The sequence below is a fragment of the Podarcis pityusensis genome, assembly GCF_964106645.2.
Source record: "Podarcis pityusensis genome assembly, chromosome: 1".
NCBI lineage: Eukaryota > Metazoa > Chordata > Lepidosauria > Squamata > Lacertidae > Podarcis > Podarcis pityusensis.
In genome coordinates, this window is record NC_138028.1 from 44,102,073 (window position 1) to 44,119,291 (window position 17,219).

At 42.0% G+C, this 17,219-nt stretch overlaps 1 protein-coding gene across 6 annotated transcripts in view; it reads left to right on the forward strand.

Moving 5' to 3' along the window:
• LOC308471900 (MAX gene-associated protein-like) overlaps positions 1-17,219 on the forward strand; it is a gene marked incomplete at its 5' end in the record, with an annotated part of 39,074 nt that overhangs the window by 292 nt on the left and 21,563 nt on the right. For 3 of the 6 annotated variants that reach the window (XM_080996201.1, XM_080996197.1, XM_080996200.1), the window contains 9 exons: positions 2,350-3,464; positions 8,956-9,907; positions 10,737-10,878; positions 11,801-11,893; positions 11,979-12,110; positions 12,532-12,630; positions 13,235-13,884; positions 15,438-15,789; positions 16,298-16,539. In XM_080996201.1, the coding sequence (XP_080852327.1) occupies positions 2,413-3,464; positions 8,956-9,907; positions 10,737-10,878; positions 11,801-11,893; positions 11,979-12,110; positions 12,532-12,630; positions 13,235-13,884; positions 15,438-15,789; positions 16,298-16,539 (3,714 nt within the window). Of the gene's footprint in view, positions 1-18; positions 154-241; positions 711-2,295; positions 3,465-8,955; positions 9,908-10,736; positions 10,879-11,800; positions 11,894-11,978; positions 12,111-12,531; positions 12,631-13,234; positions 13,885-15,437; positions 15,790-16,297; positions 16,540-17,219 lie in introns of those variants that run through there. The other 3 variants (XM_080996198.1, XM_080996199.1, XM_080996196.1) reach the window with 3 other exon arrangements.

Consider the following 17,219-nt stretch of genomic DNA (forward strand, 5'->3'; position numbering starts at 1 on the left):
CCGAGGAGGAGGAGGAGGGGCGGGAACTCTGAGGCGGCGCGCGCGCGCGGCTCCTCGCGTGTCAGGGAGGCTCCTCGGCGCCACGCGGGGGCTGGGAGTTCGAGGCGCCTCCGCGTGCCGTGTGAAGCTGCGCTGCGGCTGCGCTGTTCCCGGGTAAGCGGCTGCGCCGAGGCAGAAGGCGAGGGCGAGGCGGATCCCGGGCGACTTCGGGATGGGAGACTTCGGCTCGCGTCCAGCCGCGCCGGGGGCCGGTGGGGCGCTGCGCCCCTTGCTCTTCGGGTCGGGCACGTGCATGCCGAGCTCCCGAGTAGGCCGCCCAGTTTGGGAAGCTTCGGGGCCTTTTTGACTTTCGCCTCGCTCGCTACCTCCGCCGCTTTCCCTCTCTTTCTCTTTCCTCCCCCGCCCCTCGCACTCGGCAGCGTTATGGCGGTTTCGCCGTCCATGTTGGTAGCATATGTTCCTTCGGCTGGTGGCTTGCGAAGCTGCGCTTAGGGCAGAGTGGGGAAGCGGAGACGGGGCTTCGCCTCGGAGAGCGATCCTGACGGGATTCCTGCGGGTCGCTTCCTACGGGAGCACGTGACTGCCCGGGAGCTTTCAGGTTGAAATGTCAACAAGCACGGGCAAGGACCTCGATTGCGCTTTCGCACAGACTTGATGGTGTTGGCGAATCCTGTGCAAACCTCCGTAACGCCGCAGCTCTTTACTAGGAAGTAAGTAACGCTTACTTCCAGGATAATCGCGTTTAGGTTCATTTTGACAGGTGTGAAATGTTGGCATGGAAGTTATATTCTGGCTCATATGTCATTTCTGAAAGGCAAAACATTCTTCAATTCTCCCCTCTCCCCGCCATTCATTATTGCTTAATGGAGGAGAGGAAAGATTCAAAGTGTGAATGTTGTTGTTATGATTTATCTGCAAGCCAGTATTAATCCCAGACAACCCCAGTGTAGGAAGTAAAATATGAATAAACTTTAGCAACGTTGTTTAAGCCTTGTGACTGTGTTTGCAAACTCCATCACAGTGGTTGGTTATGTGTTGTGTGTGTACAGCGCTTGACATGCCGTATTTGAAGCTAATTTTACAAATGTTTATAAAACAGATAAAATCTATACATTTTTGTATAGATCTAATGTACAGTCTCCCACCCCAACATTTTAGAATTTATTAATACAACATTTTTACCCCACCTTTCTTTTAAGGCACTCAAGGTGGTGTACATTATTTCACCTCCATGTTACTCTCACAACAACCCTATGAGGCAGGTTAGGCTGAGACGTAGTGACTTGCCCAAGGTCAGCCAGTGAGCTTCGTGGTTGAGTAGGGATTTGAACACCAGTTTTCCAGGTTGGAAACAATATAACAAGTACTTTAGGGTTGGTGGATTCTGCAGTTGTGTGTGACAGAGCTCTGATAGTGGCAGTAAATACAGCCTAGAGCCATCTTTCTCTGGAATACAATTGGTTGAGTTGAATGGATTTGTTCTAGAGTAAATATTTTGTTTTATATTACTGTTGATGTACTAACAAATTTCAACAAATGGAAAATTGCTACACTATTACATTTCTTGTACTAAGTAGATCGTTGATACTTTCCAAGCTAGCTCAGAATAATTCCTTAGAATGTATGTTACATTGTTCTTTATGCCTTAATCTTTAAAACAAATTTAAGGTTGTGATCAGTAACTTGTTCCTTAAGGTTAATTTCATGCATTTAGAATACCAGTTATGTGATTTAATAGTAATGCTGCTCTAAAGTTCTACAGTGCCAGAGTAAAAATCATATTTTGTGATACAGTTCAGGTGAAATGGTTGGCTAGGTTATACACACATTTTCAGATGCAATTGCTGCTAATGTTTAGGTAGCAGCACAACCCTGTTTTGTTATCACATCTTTCCTTAAAGAACTCATGCTTTTCTTCTGCTGCTTTGGAGCATCCCTGGTGTAATTTTTGCTGTGCTGGGGGTTGGGTAGGAAAAGAAGGGAAAGCCCAGTTTGTACAAGCAAAAGTCTGTTGCACAAGTAGGACACCACAGTTAGACATCAGCCACTATTTTTGCTTCTGTGGTTACTTCTAAATATTTTTTGTTATTGTGTTGTTTGTTGACCTTTGAATTAATTGCCCCATAATTTGAAATGAAAATCTCATTTAAAATTCTTACCTCTGCCATGAATCTACATTTGCCAAGTGGCGAAATTTTATAAAAATCATTGTGGAAGCTGACAGTAGCAATGTATTGTTTTACGTGTAATGACTGTCACTGTGATTACTTCCGAGGGGATCATTTATCATGTATAATGTCTTGCTCACGTTACATGGATGTTACATATTTCATTGACCTCCCCCTCCAGAATGAAGAACATGAAGAAAAATTTGCCTGTATCGTGAAATCTTTGGAGAAATTTCAGTCCATAATGGAGAATCGGCCAGTTGTGTTGGGGAACCAGGATGGTGGAACACCACCCAGTGCAGCACCTGCTCTTTATGTTCTCGTGAAACAGCCGCAGATCACTGGAAAAGCTGACCAGGGAGACTTAGTTTCAAATCAAGAGGACAATGGCCTTGCTAGCAGTATAGCAACACCTGTAAAATCAAAAGTGAAGACCTGCCTTCCAGCAGATTGCACCTCAGGAAGCATTACTGTTACCCTAGACAACAACAATATGTGGAATGAGTTCTACTATCGCGGCACAGAAATGATTCTGACTAAGCAGGGAAGGCGGATGTTTCCATACTGTCGATACTGGATAACAGGCTTAGACTCCAAGCTGAAGTATATCTTGGTTGTGGATATTTCTCCTGTTGACAACTTACGCTATAAATGGAATGGCCATAGTTGGGAGCCCAGTGGGAAAGCAGAACCCCATGTGCTGGGAAGAGTATTCATTCACCCCGAATCGCCTTCTACTGGCCGTTACTGGATGCACCAACCAGTCTCTTTCTACAAACTCAAACTTACTAACAATACCTTGGACCAGGAAGGGCATATCATTCTGCACTCTATGCACCGCTATCTACCTCGGCTACACTTGGTGCCTGCTGACAAAGCCACAGAAGTTATTCAGCTAAATGGTCCTGATGTCCATACCTTCATTTTCCCACAGACAGAGTTCTTTGCTGTGACTGCCTATCAAAACATACAAATTACACAACTTAAAATAGACTACAACCCATTTGCTAAAGGGTTCAGGGATGATGGCCTGAGCAGTAGATTTCAGCGTGATGTGAAGCAAAATGGTAGCTCAGACCAGGAAGGAGGTAGCGTTAATAGTTCTCCAAGCCATCACAGACATCTCACTGAAGGTGAAATTTTTGATCCAGAGCAGAGGGATTTAGAGACATCACTTAGTGCAATGTGTAACACAGATTTGGATAGAGAATCTATCAGTCCATATCATGACTTTCTGGGTTTTATGGAAACAGATACATGTGATAGTCCGATATTAAAACAAGAAGCACCTGAAAGGTAGGCTCAAAGTTTCTTTTTAAAATGTGATCAATATTTGGATAAATATTCTGCTCCAAACCATGCTGGGTACAAATTATACTTTTGATAAAAAATTTTTTATAGATATCTGCCCATACAGTAGTTAGAAAAGGAAGGCAAATCAAGTTTTGCAGAATAAGCAGCATTCTGCAGCAGTAGGCAGTATTAAGCTACAATGAACATTTCTTAATTTGTTCCCCTGTATTGCTTATGCATTTATTCCTACATGTGGTAGGAGGAGTTTCCTTATAATTTGGAAATGTTCACGTGTGTGATCCATATGAATATTTTCCTGTACACTCATCAGTTAAACAATGTATTTATATTGACCTCATATTGAGGTTATTTTATGGAGAAATCCCTTCAAGTACTCAAAGCAGATTTTTTATATATATATATATATATATATATATATATATATGCCATTGCACTCTCTGGAGGAAGAACTGTGCATAAGCAAACACATTGAAGTTTTTTTTGTAGATATTCCTGGATATTACTTGACTTAAACATCCTTCTTGCTTTTATTTTAGGAAGTATTGACCTGGCTGTGTCCAATGTGTTGCCCTCTGCCCCTGAGCTTGTTGAGTAAAGGTCTTTCTAAATGGGTAGAATATAAGGCTGGGATTATTTTTAGCCAATCAAAGGCTGCATTCCTTTGCTTACTTAGGAGTAAATCTTGGAACACAGTGGGCCTTAATTCTGAGAAAGCATGCTTACAGTTGTGCTGTAAAAGTTCAACTTGCCTTCATCATAACATGGTATCATGCATCAAACTGCAAAAGTGAAGCTTGCTGAATACCTGTATTTTGCCACTTTCCCAAGGCATTTACCGTGCCTTCAAGTAGCCATCCAACAAAGCTATTTTGAGTTTAAAGAGCTGTTGAAATCTTGCCCACAGGTGATGTTATTGGAGCCTTTGTGAGGCACATCGATGGTGAAGTCACTTATATTTGTGCTGAATTTGATGCTGGCATTATTGCAAATCCAGTGAAAGTAGATTCTAGAGCATTAACTTGCATCATTAATCTAGTCAGGTTGTTGGGGATCAGTTTCAGCTAATGATACCTGTTTTTTTTACCCTTGCCTTTTAATAGCCAGAGGGGATTGACTGGGTGGATCAAGGAGGCGATAAATTCCTCTTTACAGGTAGAGGGGAGTGCCCACTGTCTTGAAAGGCAGTGGCGCAGGCACTCTTTAAGAAACTCCCTAGATCTAGCAGTTTGTGATAACTACTTCCTAGTCACACAAAAACTCTATAATTTGGGGGTAAGGTGATTTAGAAAGGTGATGACACCTATTTCAGTCTGGATGGAAGTCTAGTTTTGGCACCAAAATGGCCTTTGTTGCAAGACCGCTCAGTAGCTTTTGCTAGCACTAGCCATAGTATCTTGTTGGACCAGCTCTGTGGTTTGGAAGCTGGAGGCAGGGAAATTGCAGTCCCACCTGCAGAGCTGATTTCAGAAAGTAGCAGTTGGGAACTTCTACTTGGCGACATGACAGTTGTGCTGTGGAAGGTCACCAGGGGATTGGGAGCAAAGTGTCAGCAAGATACCCAGCTCTATTTCTCATCATCAGAATCAATCGAGGCTGTGTAATGTTGGAATGGTTCCTCACATTATTAATGAGTTGGATAAAGAGAGCTGAGCCTTGTGGGTGACATGGGGTTCAGGAATTGAATAGACAGCCTATTCTTGAGGAGATCAGACTCTCCTAGAAAGAACAGATGCATAGTCTACTCCAGGCGTATTCCTTAATCCAGCAGTGTCACTGGAGGCTAAAGTGAGTTCAGTGGTGCTGAGTGCTTTTTCCCAGTTACTGGAGAAAAAGCCACAGTTACCCGTTCTCTAGTAACTTCCTGTTTTGATTATTTTAATATGCTTTATTTGGAGTTGTCCTTGAAGATGGTCTAGAAGCTGCAACCATTGACGACTGCAGCTGCCAGAATGTTCAGAACTGAAATAATGCAACACTGATTCTAAAAGGTCTGCCTTGGGTGCCTATAGTCAAGGTACTGGTGTTGACTGTGAAACCTTAAATAACTTGGGACCCAAATATATGAATGAATGCCTCATCCTATGTCAGCTTGTCATCATTTCCTTAGATCAAGGCAGGAAGCCCTTCTTGTTGTCCTGCTCTGGGAGAGTTAGATTATGTGGGGACACAGGATGAGTATGTGGACATTTTTGTCATGTTTGTGCCAGGTAAGGATCTTCTTGTCTGGGCTTTTGCTCAATATTCAGTATTAGTGTGGTATGTTAAGTAAAGATGCCTGTGTGTGTTTCCCCATGGGTTTTTCTCATTTTAAGGATGTGCTATTTTTTTTCCTTTCTCTTTTTAATTTCTAAATTGAATTGTTTTAATGTGTTGTATGTGCCTTGCTCTGGGAACATTTGATGAAGGGTATGCTATAAAAGTACTCAGATTGATCAACATCTTCTGAGCCAAAGCAGTTGGAATACATGTGGGTGTGCAATCTCTTGCTAAACATTCAAGTAGCTCAGGCAGGTTTAGGTGGTGGGAGCCAGCCAAATTCTGCCTATTCCCTATATTCAGCAGCAGCATTGTAGAAACATTTCAAAACATTTAAGCACCAAGGAGAAATAATTCAGGGCTGTAGAACTGTGAGTGGCCCCGGGTACCAAGTGTGATTGTTGCACTCAGTACATGGCAAGTGCATAACAGATAACCTTGAGCTGTCTTACAGCCCTTCTATGGTATTGTTGATTTGCTGCTGCAAAGGACAAAAAGTAAAGTGGCTCTTACATGCATTTGAGCCAAGGAAGAAAACAGTATGGCCCATGAAAAGACTATGTTGGGTTTGGGCTGACTCATTAAAACCTATATTGAATGAGCTGCTGAAGGAAACATGCTGTACCAATTAATTGCCTTTACTCTGAATTTCCCTCTTCGACTTTAAAATTAGCAGTAGTGATAGAACTCCCGCTGGTGCCATCAACACCGCAGGACTCTGATGTTTATTCTACAGCCAGTTACCTGGGGCCAGTACCATAGTCCTGTCTCTTCCTTGTCTCTAGTGCAGTCTATTTTTCTAGTACACCCCTAAGCTTCTCTTTCTTTGGCCATGGTCAGTGAAGAATGGTTTCTTTGGTCATGGTCAGTTGATAATGGTTAAGTTACAGAAAGACTTATTCCTTTGGGAATTTGCCCCATGATTCATAGTGTAAGCTCAGGCAAAGCATGGGTTGGGGCTAGGAGCAGAACACATAATATGAGGCAAAAAATTTTTAAAAAAAATTTCAAGGGCAGTGTATGGAAATAACACTTTGCCTCATTTGGAACGGATTGTTAAATCGAGAACAGCACAAAAGCAGATTTACTGTAGACTTTTCTTACTGCTTTCTCACCAGTAATAATAAATATTTTGAATAAATAATAATAATTAACCTTTTCCCCCAACAGGATTGAAAGCGGATAAATTTTAAAATGACAAATGCTAAAAACATAGAAAAAGCCCTTGTTAAAAACAAGCATTGAAATAAAACTATTATTATTATTAAAATAAATAATAATAATAATAATAATAATTTATTATTTATACCCCGCCCATCTGGCTGGGCTTCCCCGGCCACTCTGGGCAGCTTCCAAAAGAATATTAAAATACTATAATACATCAAACATTAAAAGCTTCCCGAAACAGGGCTGCCTTCAGATGTCTTCTAAAAGCCTGGTAGTTGTTGTTCTCTTTGACATCTGGTGGGAGGGTGTTCCACAGGGAAGGCGCCACTACCGAGAAGGCCCTCTGCCTGGTTCCCTGTAACTTGGCTTCTCGCAGTGAGGGAACCGCCAGAAGGCCCTCAGTGCTGGACCTCAGTGTCCGGGTAGAACGATGGGGGTGGAGACGCTCCTTCAGATATACTGGACCAAGGCCGTTTAGGGCTTTAAAGGTCAGCACCAACACTTTGAATTGTGCTCGGAAACGTACTGGGAGCCAATGTAGGTCTTTCAAGACCGGTGTTATGTGGTCTCTGCGGCCGCTCCCAGTCACCAGTCTAGCTGCCGCGTTCTGGATTAGTTGTAGTTTCCGGGTCACCTTCAAAGGTAGCCCCACGTAGAGCGCATTGCAGTAATCCAAGCGGGAGATAACCAGAGCATGCACCACTCTGGCGAGGCAGTCCGCAGGCAGATAGGGTCTCAGCCTGCGTACCAGATGGAGCTGGTAAACAGCTGCCCTGGACACAGATTTGACCTGTGCCTCCATGGACAGCTGTGAGTCCAAAATGACTTCCAGGCTGCGCACCTGGTCCTTCAGGGGCACAGTTACCCCATTCAGGACCAGGGAATCCTCCACACCTGCCCGCCTCCTGTCCCCCAAAAACAGTACTTCTGTCTTGTCAGGATTCAACCTCAATCTGTTAGCCGCCATCCAACCTCCAACCGCCTCCAGGCAAATAAATGAAACAAGCCTATGCATTTGGTAAAAGCTACAAAAGAGTTTTCTAAAGCTTATGTTTTAAGCAATATGCTGTTGCACTGAATTCAAAGTAATTGCACCATCCCAGTTGTGAATACAGAGGCAGAAAGCAGGATGTTAGTGACTATTTGGAAATGATATTCTGTTAAAACATATTTGCATGCCACCTATTCAGTAAGTTGGTATTAAAAAATTACTTGCATAATACGATTAAAAGAAGTTTAAAACTAGTCTTTACAAAAGTGAATGTGGGTTGAGAAGAGAAAGTGCATGGGGAACAAAACTTAGGAAGGTCTGGATGAAAACACAGTTGAAAATTAACTGTGCCATGCTGTTTAGTGCTCTGTAGCAAAGACCCAATATGTACAGTGTATTGTTATAACAATAACAATTACTGGAAAATTAGTGCATGAAGAAAGATACGAGGCCCACTATCCTCAGGACATGAACCCCTAGATCATCTAACTAGGTTTAGTTGACCTGAGGGGAGTGAAAGCCTTTGTAATTGAATGCGTACATACAGTTGTAAGAGTTACTGTTAGTTATTTGTTAACACAGTTAACTTAAAGTCTGCTGTAGCTTAGCTGTGTTTCTGACTGTCAGCTGTTCTTACTCTATTGTGATTTAATGTGGTCCAGCAATCTCTCAAATGCGAGGTGACAGTTGCTTGTTGGTTCGTTGTGAATAATAGGTTTTTTTAAAGGAGACATATTTTGTGTATGTGTGCAAATTAGTGCTTAGAGTATTCTCAAGATTATCTACCTTTAGAGATTGTATGTTAAAGTTTCCTTAAATAAATAATGAAAAAGAAAACATTTAAATGAGGATGTGACCTAAATGTAGATATATCTGTTAGGCAAAGTTTGTTACAGCTCACCTTGGTGCTAGTGTTTTGTTGATAGTCTGAATTGTAGATATTAATTTTTGTATGGTATGAATTTGTCTTAAAGAAAAAAGGCGATATATTGCTTGTTCAGGTTTTTTATTGTTTGTTTTTACTACTTCGCAATTGTTTTTTTCCCCTTTCTTGTCTAGTCCAATAGCAAGTCCCTGTCAGAGTCGCTCTCATGTGGCATCCCCTTTGAACTCAAATGGAGGCATCAGTGTTGTTGTTAAAGAGGAACCCGCAGATGACTATGATTATGGGCCAAGTGTATGTATGGAAGAAGTAGATGTGAAGCAGGAAGAAGCGCGTAACATGGCAGAAGAATATTCAAATAGAGTTGACTCCATCCTGGAGAAGCGGCGAAAGAATCACAGGGAAGTAGGCAAGAAGGAAATGGAATTTGAATCCCGTAAGCGACCACAGACCAACCAGCTGGGTGTTGCCAAAGCAAAGATGTTGAAACTGGATAGTGGAAAGTTGCCTGTAGTCTATCTAGCACCCTGTTCAGTTACCAAGAATACAGTAAAGGTCTCTGCTCTTTCACAGGCCATATTGTCTCTTTCTAAGAGCGCAGAATCACCTTTGAGTCATCCATTGGATTATTTGCCTACTTGTTTTGAAAATAACAGTGTCTCCAGCCCCTTTACAGCTTTGGAAACAGAGGAAATGCTAACTAGAAAACAGGTATCTGAAAATAATGTGCCACACAAATCACCTACGGCAAGAGATGTGCGATGGAAAAATACTGAAACCTGTAACAGTCTTACCATAACAAAGAAAGTATCTAGCTGTGGTCTCAAGGCCACTGCATACCGTGGCCCTTCTTTAGCTAACTTAGTGGGAGGGAAGACAAATGCATTCAAGAACCATATTTCCTGCAAGAGTATTGTTGATAACCAAAAGGTTAGGTTGCCTGGCCCACGTAAAAGAGGAAGACCACGGAAAATAAGGTTTTCTGAAGTTGGAAGACCACCTAAATATACTAGAAAGTCAATTACTACAAGTAATTATGCCTCCTTTGGACCTGGCAATATCCATTTGGATGTTAAACCCGACCTTGAGGATGTGGACGGAGTACTCTTTGTATCATTTGCATCCAAGGTAATTCTATTTCTGAAATTTAAAGTTGTTAGAAGTACTAAGTCACATTATAAAAGCCATTAAGTTAAAAATCTGCAGATGTATTTCTTAATTGACATTGAACCATGGGATCTTGGAGTTTGCTTAAGCTTTGCATTGTGGCTTTCTATATTATAAAACTCTTGATTATTAGCTCCAAATGTAATGATTTGGACTCAGAGGCTTGGGGTGGTATGCAACACTGTTTATCAAGGGGTGGTATATGAGTGGAGTTTTCACCCAGCAGGACTTCATCTTCGTCACCTCTACAGTCCCCAAAAATCTGCTTCAGAGGGTCCCCCAAACCTTTGGAGCAGATAGAAAGTTTAGAGGGGTCTTCAGGGTGGAAGAGAGGAAGAATAAATCCACATGTGGGGTGACATACATTTTGCCAGAGGCAATCTGGTACACATATGGAAACCTCCATGGACTGCTAGTAGGGGACCAAAATGTGGTGTTTGGGGAACATTTGGGGGGCGGTGGTGGTATGTAGATCTACAACATTCTAAGACACCCCATTCAACCAACATTACCCAAAACCAATCCTGAAACAACAGCCCTAGTGCTAGTATAGTGAATTTCCTTACAATTGTATTCATTGGAAAAAGGAAAATAAAGAAACAAAAGCAGGGGGCAAGTGTGGGGAACTGGGTCCCCTGCTCCTGACTTGACCACATGTAGCCAGCAGGGCTCTGGATGTAGTAGTTGCTCTACCATCAATTTCCCCACCACCTGGAGCTTTTGATTGTCTCTGGAATAAACCTAGAATAGTGTTTTGTCAATGCATATATTTTATTCTTTTTACATTTAGGAAGCCCTGGATATCCACAATGTTGATAGAGTGGAAGAAAAAGAAAAAAATCAGAATATTCAGACTTCTTCTCTGACTACATGTGAAAAAGAAGAATTGCAGAATATACATACTTCTTCACTGGATGCATGTATTAATCCAGGTAATAATGGGAGTATTAAAATGGCCTATTAAGGGCCAAATCAGGTGTGCAGTTTCCCAGCTGGTGCAGTCTACTTTAAAAACAAAACAAAAAACCTTACATGTTAGATGCAGAGAATCATTTAACTCTCAGCTAGTTTGGCTCTATGGATACTTCTCTTTCTCCCTAAGTGGTCTAATGTTCAAGTTTGCCAAGCCGAGCAAATGCAGCAGAGCTGAAGGCTCATCCTGACTTCCTTATTTGCCACATTTCTGGGCACAGGTTTGGACTTTAAAGCTTCGTGTCCAAACATCTCTCTTTTAGTCCCAGCACTTTCGCTGGGGAAAACCACATTTTACCGCTGATTTAGAGCAAATAGCAATCAGGTTTTCCATGGCACAAAAGGAAGTCTGGATGAGCCCTGACCAGTTCTTTTTGGCATTTTGTCCCTGGCTGAATCTACACTGATCTGGAAAACGCTATTTAAAAAAAAAACACACACACTAAAAATTAGCTCCCAATGCAATTTCCCATAGGCAAAAGATCACTGCTCTACTATGCCCTCTGGTGTCACATTTTTATAATGCATTTTTTACATTAATAGTCAGCAGTGTCCCTAAGTCCACTGTTTCTGCTGCAAGAGGTTTGCAAGTTTCATAGAAATGCTAAGCATGTGGTCCAGCCTCTGAGGTTCTCTCTCTCTCCAAGACTTTAAAATACTGAGCACTAAGTGAGGTGAGAGATGAGAAAAAATTGGCATTGACCCTGTACTGTTGAGAGACAGTGCAGTTGCCCTCATCCAGTTCCTCTCTCTCTCTTTTAGGAGTTGTTGGGGGAAGAGTATTGTGTGTGTTATGGGATTGGGGTAGAAAGTAAATGATGCTTAGTCAAGTGAATTAGAAATGGTAAAGATATTTAAGCAATTTAAATATGTATTTCACAGACAGTCAGAGAATACCACAGCTGGAAACAGAATTGTTGGAAGAGTTGAAATCTTATAAGTACAAGCAGGTGATACATCCTAGTCTTCGGGAAGGTAAGTGTAAGCACTGTGAAGTATGTACAAGCTTTGCATTTACAAATGCTGTATAGAATTTTTATATGGCATTTTCTTCTTGTAGTGGGACTAAAGCTGAACTTAGTGGACCCAACAATGAGCATTGATTTAAAATATTTGGGTGTGCAGCTACCACTAAGTTATTCTGATGAATACACATTGTGGAAAAACGTAAGGACCAATTCCAGTTCTTATGGTAAGTCACCATCTTTCTTAATACTACAATGAAGCTTCAAGTTTGAGTTACAGGATAGCTTTATGTCTTTAGAAGAAGCATTTCTGTTTTGGTAGAACAAATCAGGAACACTTCACTGTTATGTTAGCACTGAAATTTTGACTTTGCCTAAAAGATCTGCTGTTCAATAGATGCATTTACGATTAATTGTTTGGTCCCATATGGCAGGGTAAACTGAGGCTAAATATTTATGTACAGTTCAGCACACCTTTACCATACTAATTTTAGTTGAGTTAGAAACACCTTACTCTGCATAGGATTGGGCAGTGCTTAAAGGTAATGGTTCTGAAGGCTCTTTATGTAAAAATATACTGTAAGAGCATAATCTGTTAAATTGTTACCTAGCAGCACATAAAACTAGCTTGACTGTCTTTCCCACCAGATACTGGGCTTCCCTTTGTTTCCAGGACTGGAAAGACGAATGACTTCACAAAGATAAAAGGATGGCGAGGGAAGTTACATAGTTCTTCAAAAAATGAAGGTAAGATTTAGGATGTGTTTCCTGCTACTTTCTCTGAGCCAAATGAAATGGGGAAATGAACTCTCCAGACACCTGCACCCCAGAGTCACTTAACATAATGGATTAGTTGGGTGTCTGGTTATTCCATCTACAAAACCCCTAAGTACACTGTTAATCAGTAGCTGTAACCTGGTAGAATTATTGTCTAAACATACATATTTGCTGCTTTGTGTTTAGCCTTGATTTGGCTTAGAGCTCTGTATGAACTGGGCCAATGTATAGAGTTGATATGATTGTTTACGGTATATCAGCCCCTGAAGAAGGAAAGGATCCTCTCCAAATTACAATCACCAATAAAGTTTGACATTTATTGAGAAATAGTTTGCTTTTGTGTACAACGTGCCTCCCCCTTTTGTTTACTTCTGTTTCTGAGAGCTGGAAGACTTCCAGAAACAGCACTAACCCCACCCCCAAAACCACCTTTCTGCTTCTATAGTGGACAATGTTTCTTACCACAGCTACTCTGTACATCAGTTTCTAAAGCTTTTACCAATGTAATCTATGCAAACACATCACAATGAAGTTGACAATACTCAATTGAAAATTGATTTATGTGATTATTCAGGTAGCATTTTAGAAGGCTCCTTGAAGAATCGATCTGCCTTCTGCAGTGACAAGCTTGATGAATATTTGGAAAATGAAGGGAAGTTAATGGAAACGAGCATGGAATTCTCTCCTAGTACATCCAGTTGTCCTGTGGTTTACCAGCTTCCAACAAAAAGCACCAGTTATGTACGGACACTAGATAGTGTTCTGAAAAAGCAATCCAGTGTTACTACTACTAGCTCTTATACTTTCAAGCCTCTTTCTGTGCCTTCTGTCTCTAGAAAGAAGAGAGAGAAAATTAAGAATAAAAAGCAAGCAGGTTCTAGAGGCAAAGAAAAGTCACTCCAGAAGGCTACAATAGGTTTGCCTGTTGTAACAAAGCAGAAACGCAACTTGACAGCTTTGGAAGAGAAAGTCACTAAGTCTCAGCCAAGTAGTCAAGCAGTTAGTGAGATAGATGCTCTCATGGCATCAGGCACAGAAGAAAATGTACAGGGGAAACAGCGTCAGGCACAGCAGCAGCAACAGAGTAATCGCTTGCCAAGTTTATCAAAGACTCAGTTGAAGCTGATGGATTTGGAGGTTTGCGCATTGTGGGATGGTAAACCAAGGACTTACATTACTGAAGAACGAGCAGACCTATCTCTGTCTACTTTACTCACTGCTCAGGTGAGTTACTCTGTTCATGAAAGTTTAACGGTGACTTGCCTTCAGCATATTTTCCATTTCTGATTAATGGTGTTAATAGACATACCTCTATGGTGAGGGATTTCTACAATTTAGGGGTAGCCAAAGAGATAGTCATCCCTGGGGTTATCATTCCCTGCACTCTTAAGGGTGACGAAACTACAAACATCTTAATACACAAGAGGGTCTGTTGGGATGGAGATAGGCTTCAAATACCTGAAAGACTTGAGTTGTTTAGGGTCTTAAACACCAGTGAATTGGGTCCAGGAGCTGGCAACTACATGTTGGCCTCTGTCTGTCTCGAGACAGTGGGGTGTGCCTCTGGGAGCAAAGTCAAATCACTACATTAGGCTTACCGAAGTGACTTTCCAGGGCACAAGCCTGAGTAGTGTGTATGGAGTTCCTAGACAGCCCAGACAACAACCCCCCCCCCCTTGGCTTCGCTGATGTGGTCCAAAGGAAAGCAGAGCAATACGTTTGGTACCAGCTTAGCTACAGGAGTTGCCTGAAAGAGGCGTACGAGGTGCCATCCAACCATCTTAGGGACTCCACTCCAGATTTGTGTAGGGTTTAGTCCTTAGCCTTTTCTCCTTCCAAAGATATCCCATAAGGCAGTGCAGGTTTAGGATCAGAGTTTCCCTTCTCCTAAATGGGCTACCTTCCCAGGTTGATGAGCCTAACTCCTCTACAGCATGTGCAGAACCCACCTTGATCATGGGACCCATTATTGGTCTCATCTGCTCTATTTGCCAGAGCAATGGCAAATTGCATGCGAGGGAAGCCCCTAATTCACCAAGGGTATGAGACCCATTGGCTACCGTCACCTGATTAAGCTCGCCAATTGAAGCCATTCCTGGGATGTGGCCGCTGTCACATGCTGACAGGTTTTAGGACCCACAGGTGAAAGCTGAGCGCAGGTGGACAAACTACCCCAGAAGGAGCATGACGTCCCCCACCAGAGGTACTACCCCTCCTCTAACACCCCATAACTGGAAACTAGTGCAGCTGTTTTAAAGCAGACCTACACTTGCATATATTGGATTCTGGATTAATGACTATAATTATAAGATGCACTTCTGATTAAAAATACAGTCATATTTACATTGGTCAAATGCACATCCCCGTTCTATTGGCTACATTATTGCTGGAATTATGTATTGCAGATAGTCTATTTCAGCAAAAACAATGGCATCTTGCAGCACCTTAAAAGCTGTTGTTTTTGTTGCAATTGACTGAATACAGCTTCCCTCTGGACAGTGACGTAGCGTGGGGGGTGCAGGAGGGGCCGGCCGCACCGGGCGCAACATCTGGGGGTTAGGGTTAGGGGGCGCAAATCCACGGGTTAGGGGGCGCAAATTACTTGCCTTGCCCCGGGTGCTGACAACCCACGCTACGCCACTGCCTCTGGATCTGAATTGTAGCTTATTAAGATACATAACTCTGTATCATGTAATTCAGGAATCTACATTGTGGTAATTATGTATGCAGATACTTATCTGGAGATTTGAGAAGAGTTATGTATCTACATTTTTCAGGCTTCACTAAAAAACAAACCTATCCACCAAATAATCAGAAGGCGAGCACCACCATGCAACAATGACTTTTGCCGGCTTGGGTGCATCTGTTCTAGCTTAGCTCTTGAGAAACGTCAGCCTACGCATTGCCGCAAGCCAGACTGTATGTTTGGCTGTGCTTGCCTAAAAAGAAAGGTAGTCCTAGTTAAAGGAAGTTCAAAGGAAAAGAAGATCCTGGAGGAGTCTCTGTGTGGAAGGAATAGATTGTATTGCGAAAGTGAAGTGAAACAACAGGAAGAGGTGATGGAAAAAGAGGAGAAGAAAGAGAAACTGAAATTTAAAGATAAGAAGAAGAAGAAAAAGGTGGAATATAGTAAGTATAATCAATAGCAAGCAGCTACTTCTTTTTGTAGGTGTTTGTAATTATGTGTGTTTCTGAATTAAGTACCAAATGAGAATTTGGAAATAAAACTTGTCCATAAGACATTTAAAATATCAGTATACATGGGTTTCAGTTCATCTAAAGCTAATTGCAACTTAATTTTATTGAAACTAGTGGAGCATGTTAATCAGCGGACTCATTTGGCATTAATGGGACAGGCTGCTATCCTTTACATACTTACCTGGGAGTAAGACCTATTTAGCACAAGGGGGCTTGCATCTGCGATAACATGCATAGGACCAGGAGGTTTTGTGTGTACCTCTCTGTCTCTGCCCTAAACTTCCCTTTCACCCAGGGGCATATAAATTACTCAAGCTTGGAGCTCTTTCTCCATAATATAAAAAATAGGTCATATTTCTCATTGGATAATGCTTGTGTGATATTTTTATATTAGAGTAGACAATAAATTATTAAATAAATTATTAAATCTTTCTACTAGCTATATGTGGTACAGAGCCAGAAAAGCCTGTTAAGAACTTTCCACTGTGGGTTAAAGTAGATGGAGAAATGGATCCAGAACCAGTTTACATCCCAACACCATCAACTATTGAACCAACAAAATCTATGCCACCTGTCCCAGAGGTCTTAACATCCGATGGCAAACCTGCAGCTGGTGAAGGCAAACCGGCTACCAGTGGAGTCAAATCAGCACGAGTTTATGCGCCTAGACCCAATCCAGTGGTAAGCAAAAGAAACGAGATTTTGAAGCTGAATCAGGAGTATTCCACTTGTTTATGGCAAAGGCAACCCAAGACATTTGTTCTTTAATTCTAATATGGGAACGTGAACCAACATATTGGGAGTGTACCAAACTGGTAACATGGGGGAGTGGAAAGTGAAGAATTAACAGTATCCTGCTAGCTAGGGATGATGAGAGTTGTAGCCCAAAAGCAACTGGAGACCCAAGAGAGCTCTAGAGAGAACCCTTTTTATCCAGCAGATAAAGTATGTGAAATATACTTAACTGTCCGTCCTATAAGTTAAATTCATTGCACAGAGGAAACATTTTCTCAGAAGCATTATATGGTTGTATCCACTTAGTACCCTTGTGCAAGGGGTTTTGAACAGCTGGAGGCATCTGCTAATGGACAAAGGGAGGCAGGTTTTACTTATTTCCTCCCTGCAGCCCCCCAGAACAGTTGTTGGGGGACATTAGGAGCTACAGTGGGAGGAGGAATTAGGAAATCACCTCTACCCTTTTGTTATTGGACATCTGCTGGAGCAACATCACTAAGAGGACCAGCTGGATTCTGCCATAATCTTTACCTAGGTGCTCCCTTTGGCATTTTGTCTAGGTTATTTGGTGATAAAAGTGGAGAAAGGGAATGGTGGAGCAGTGAGGCTTTTCCGTGGATGCACTT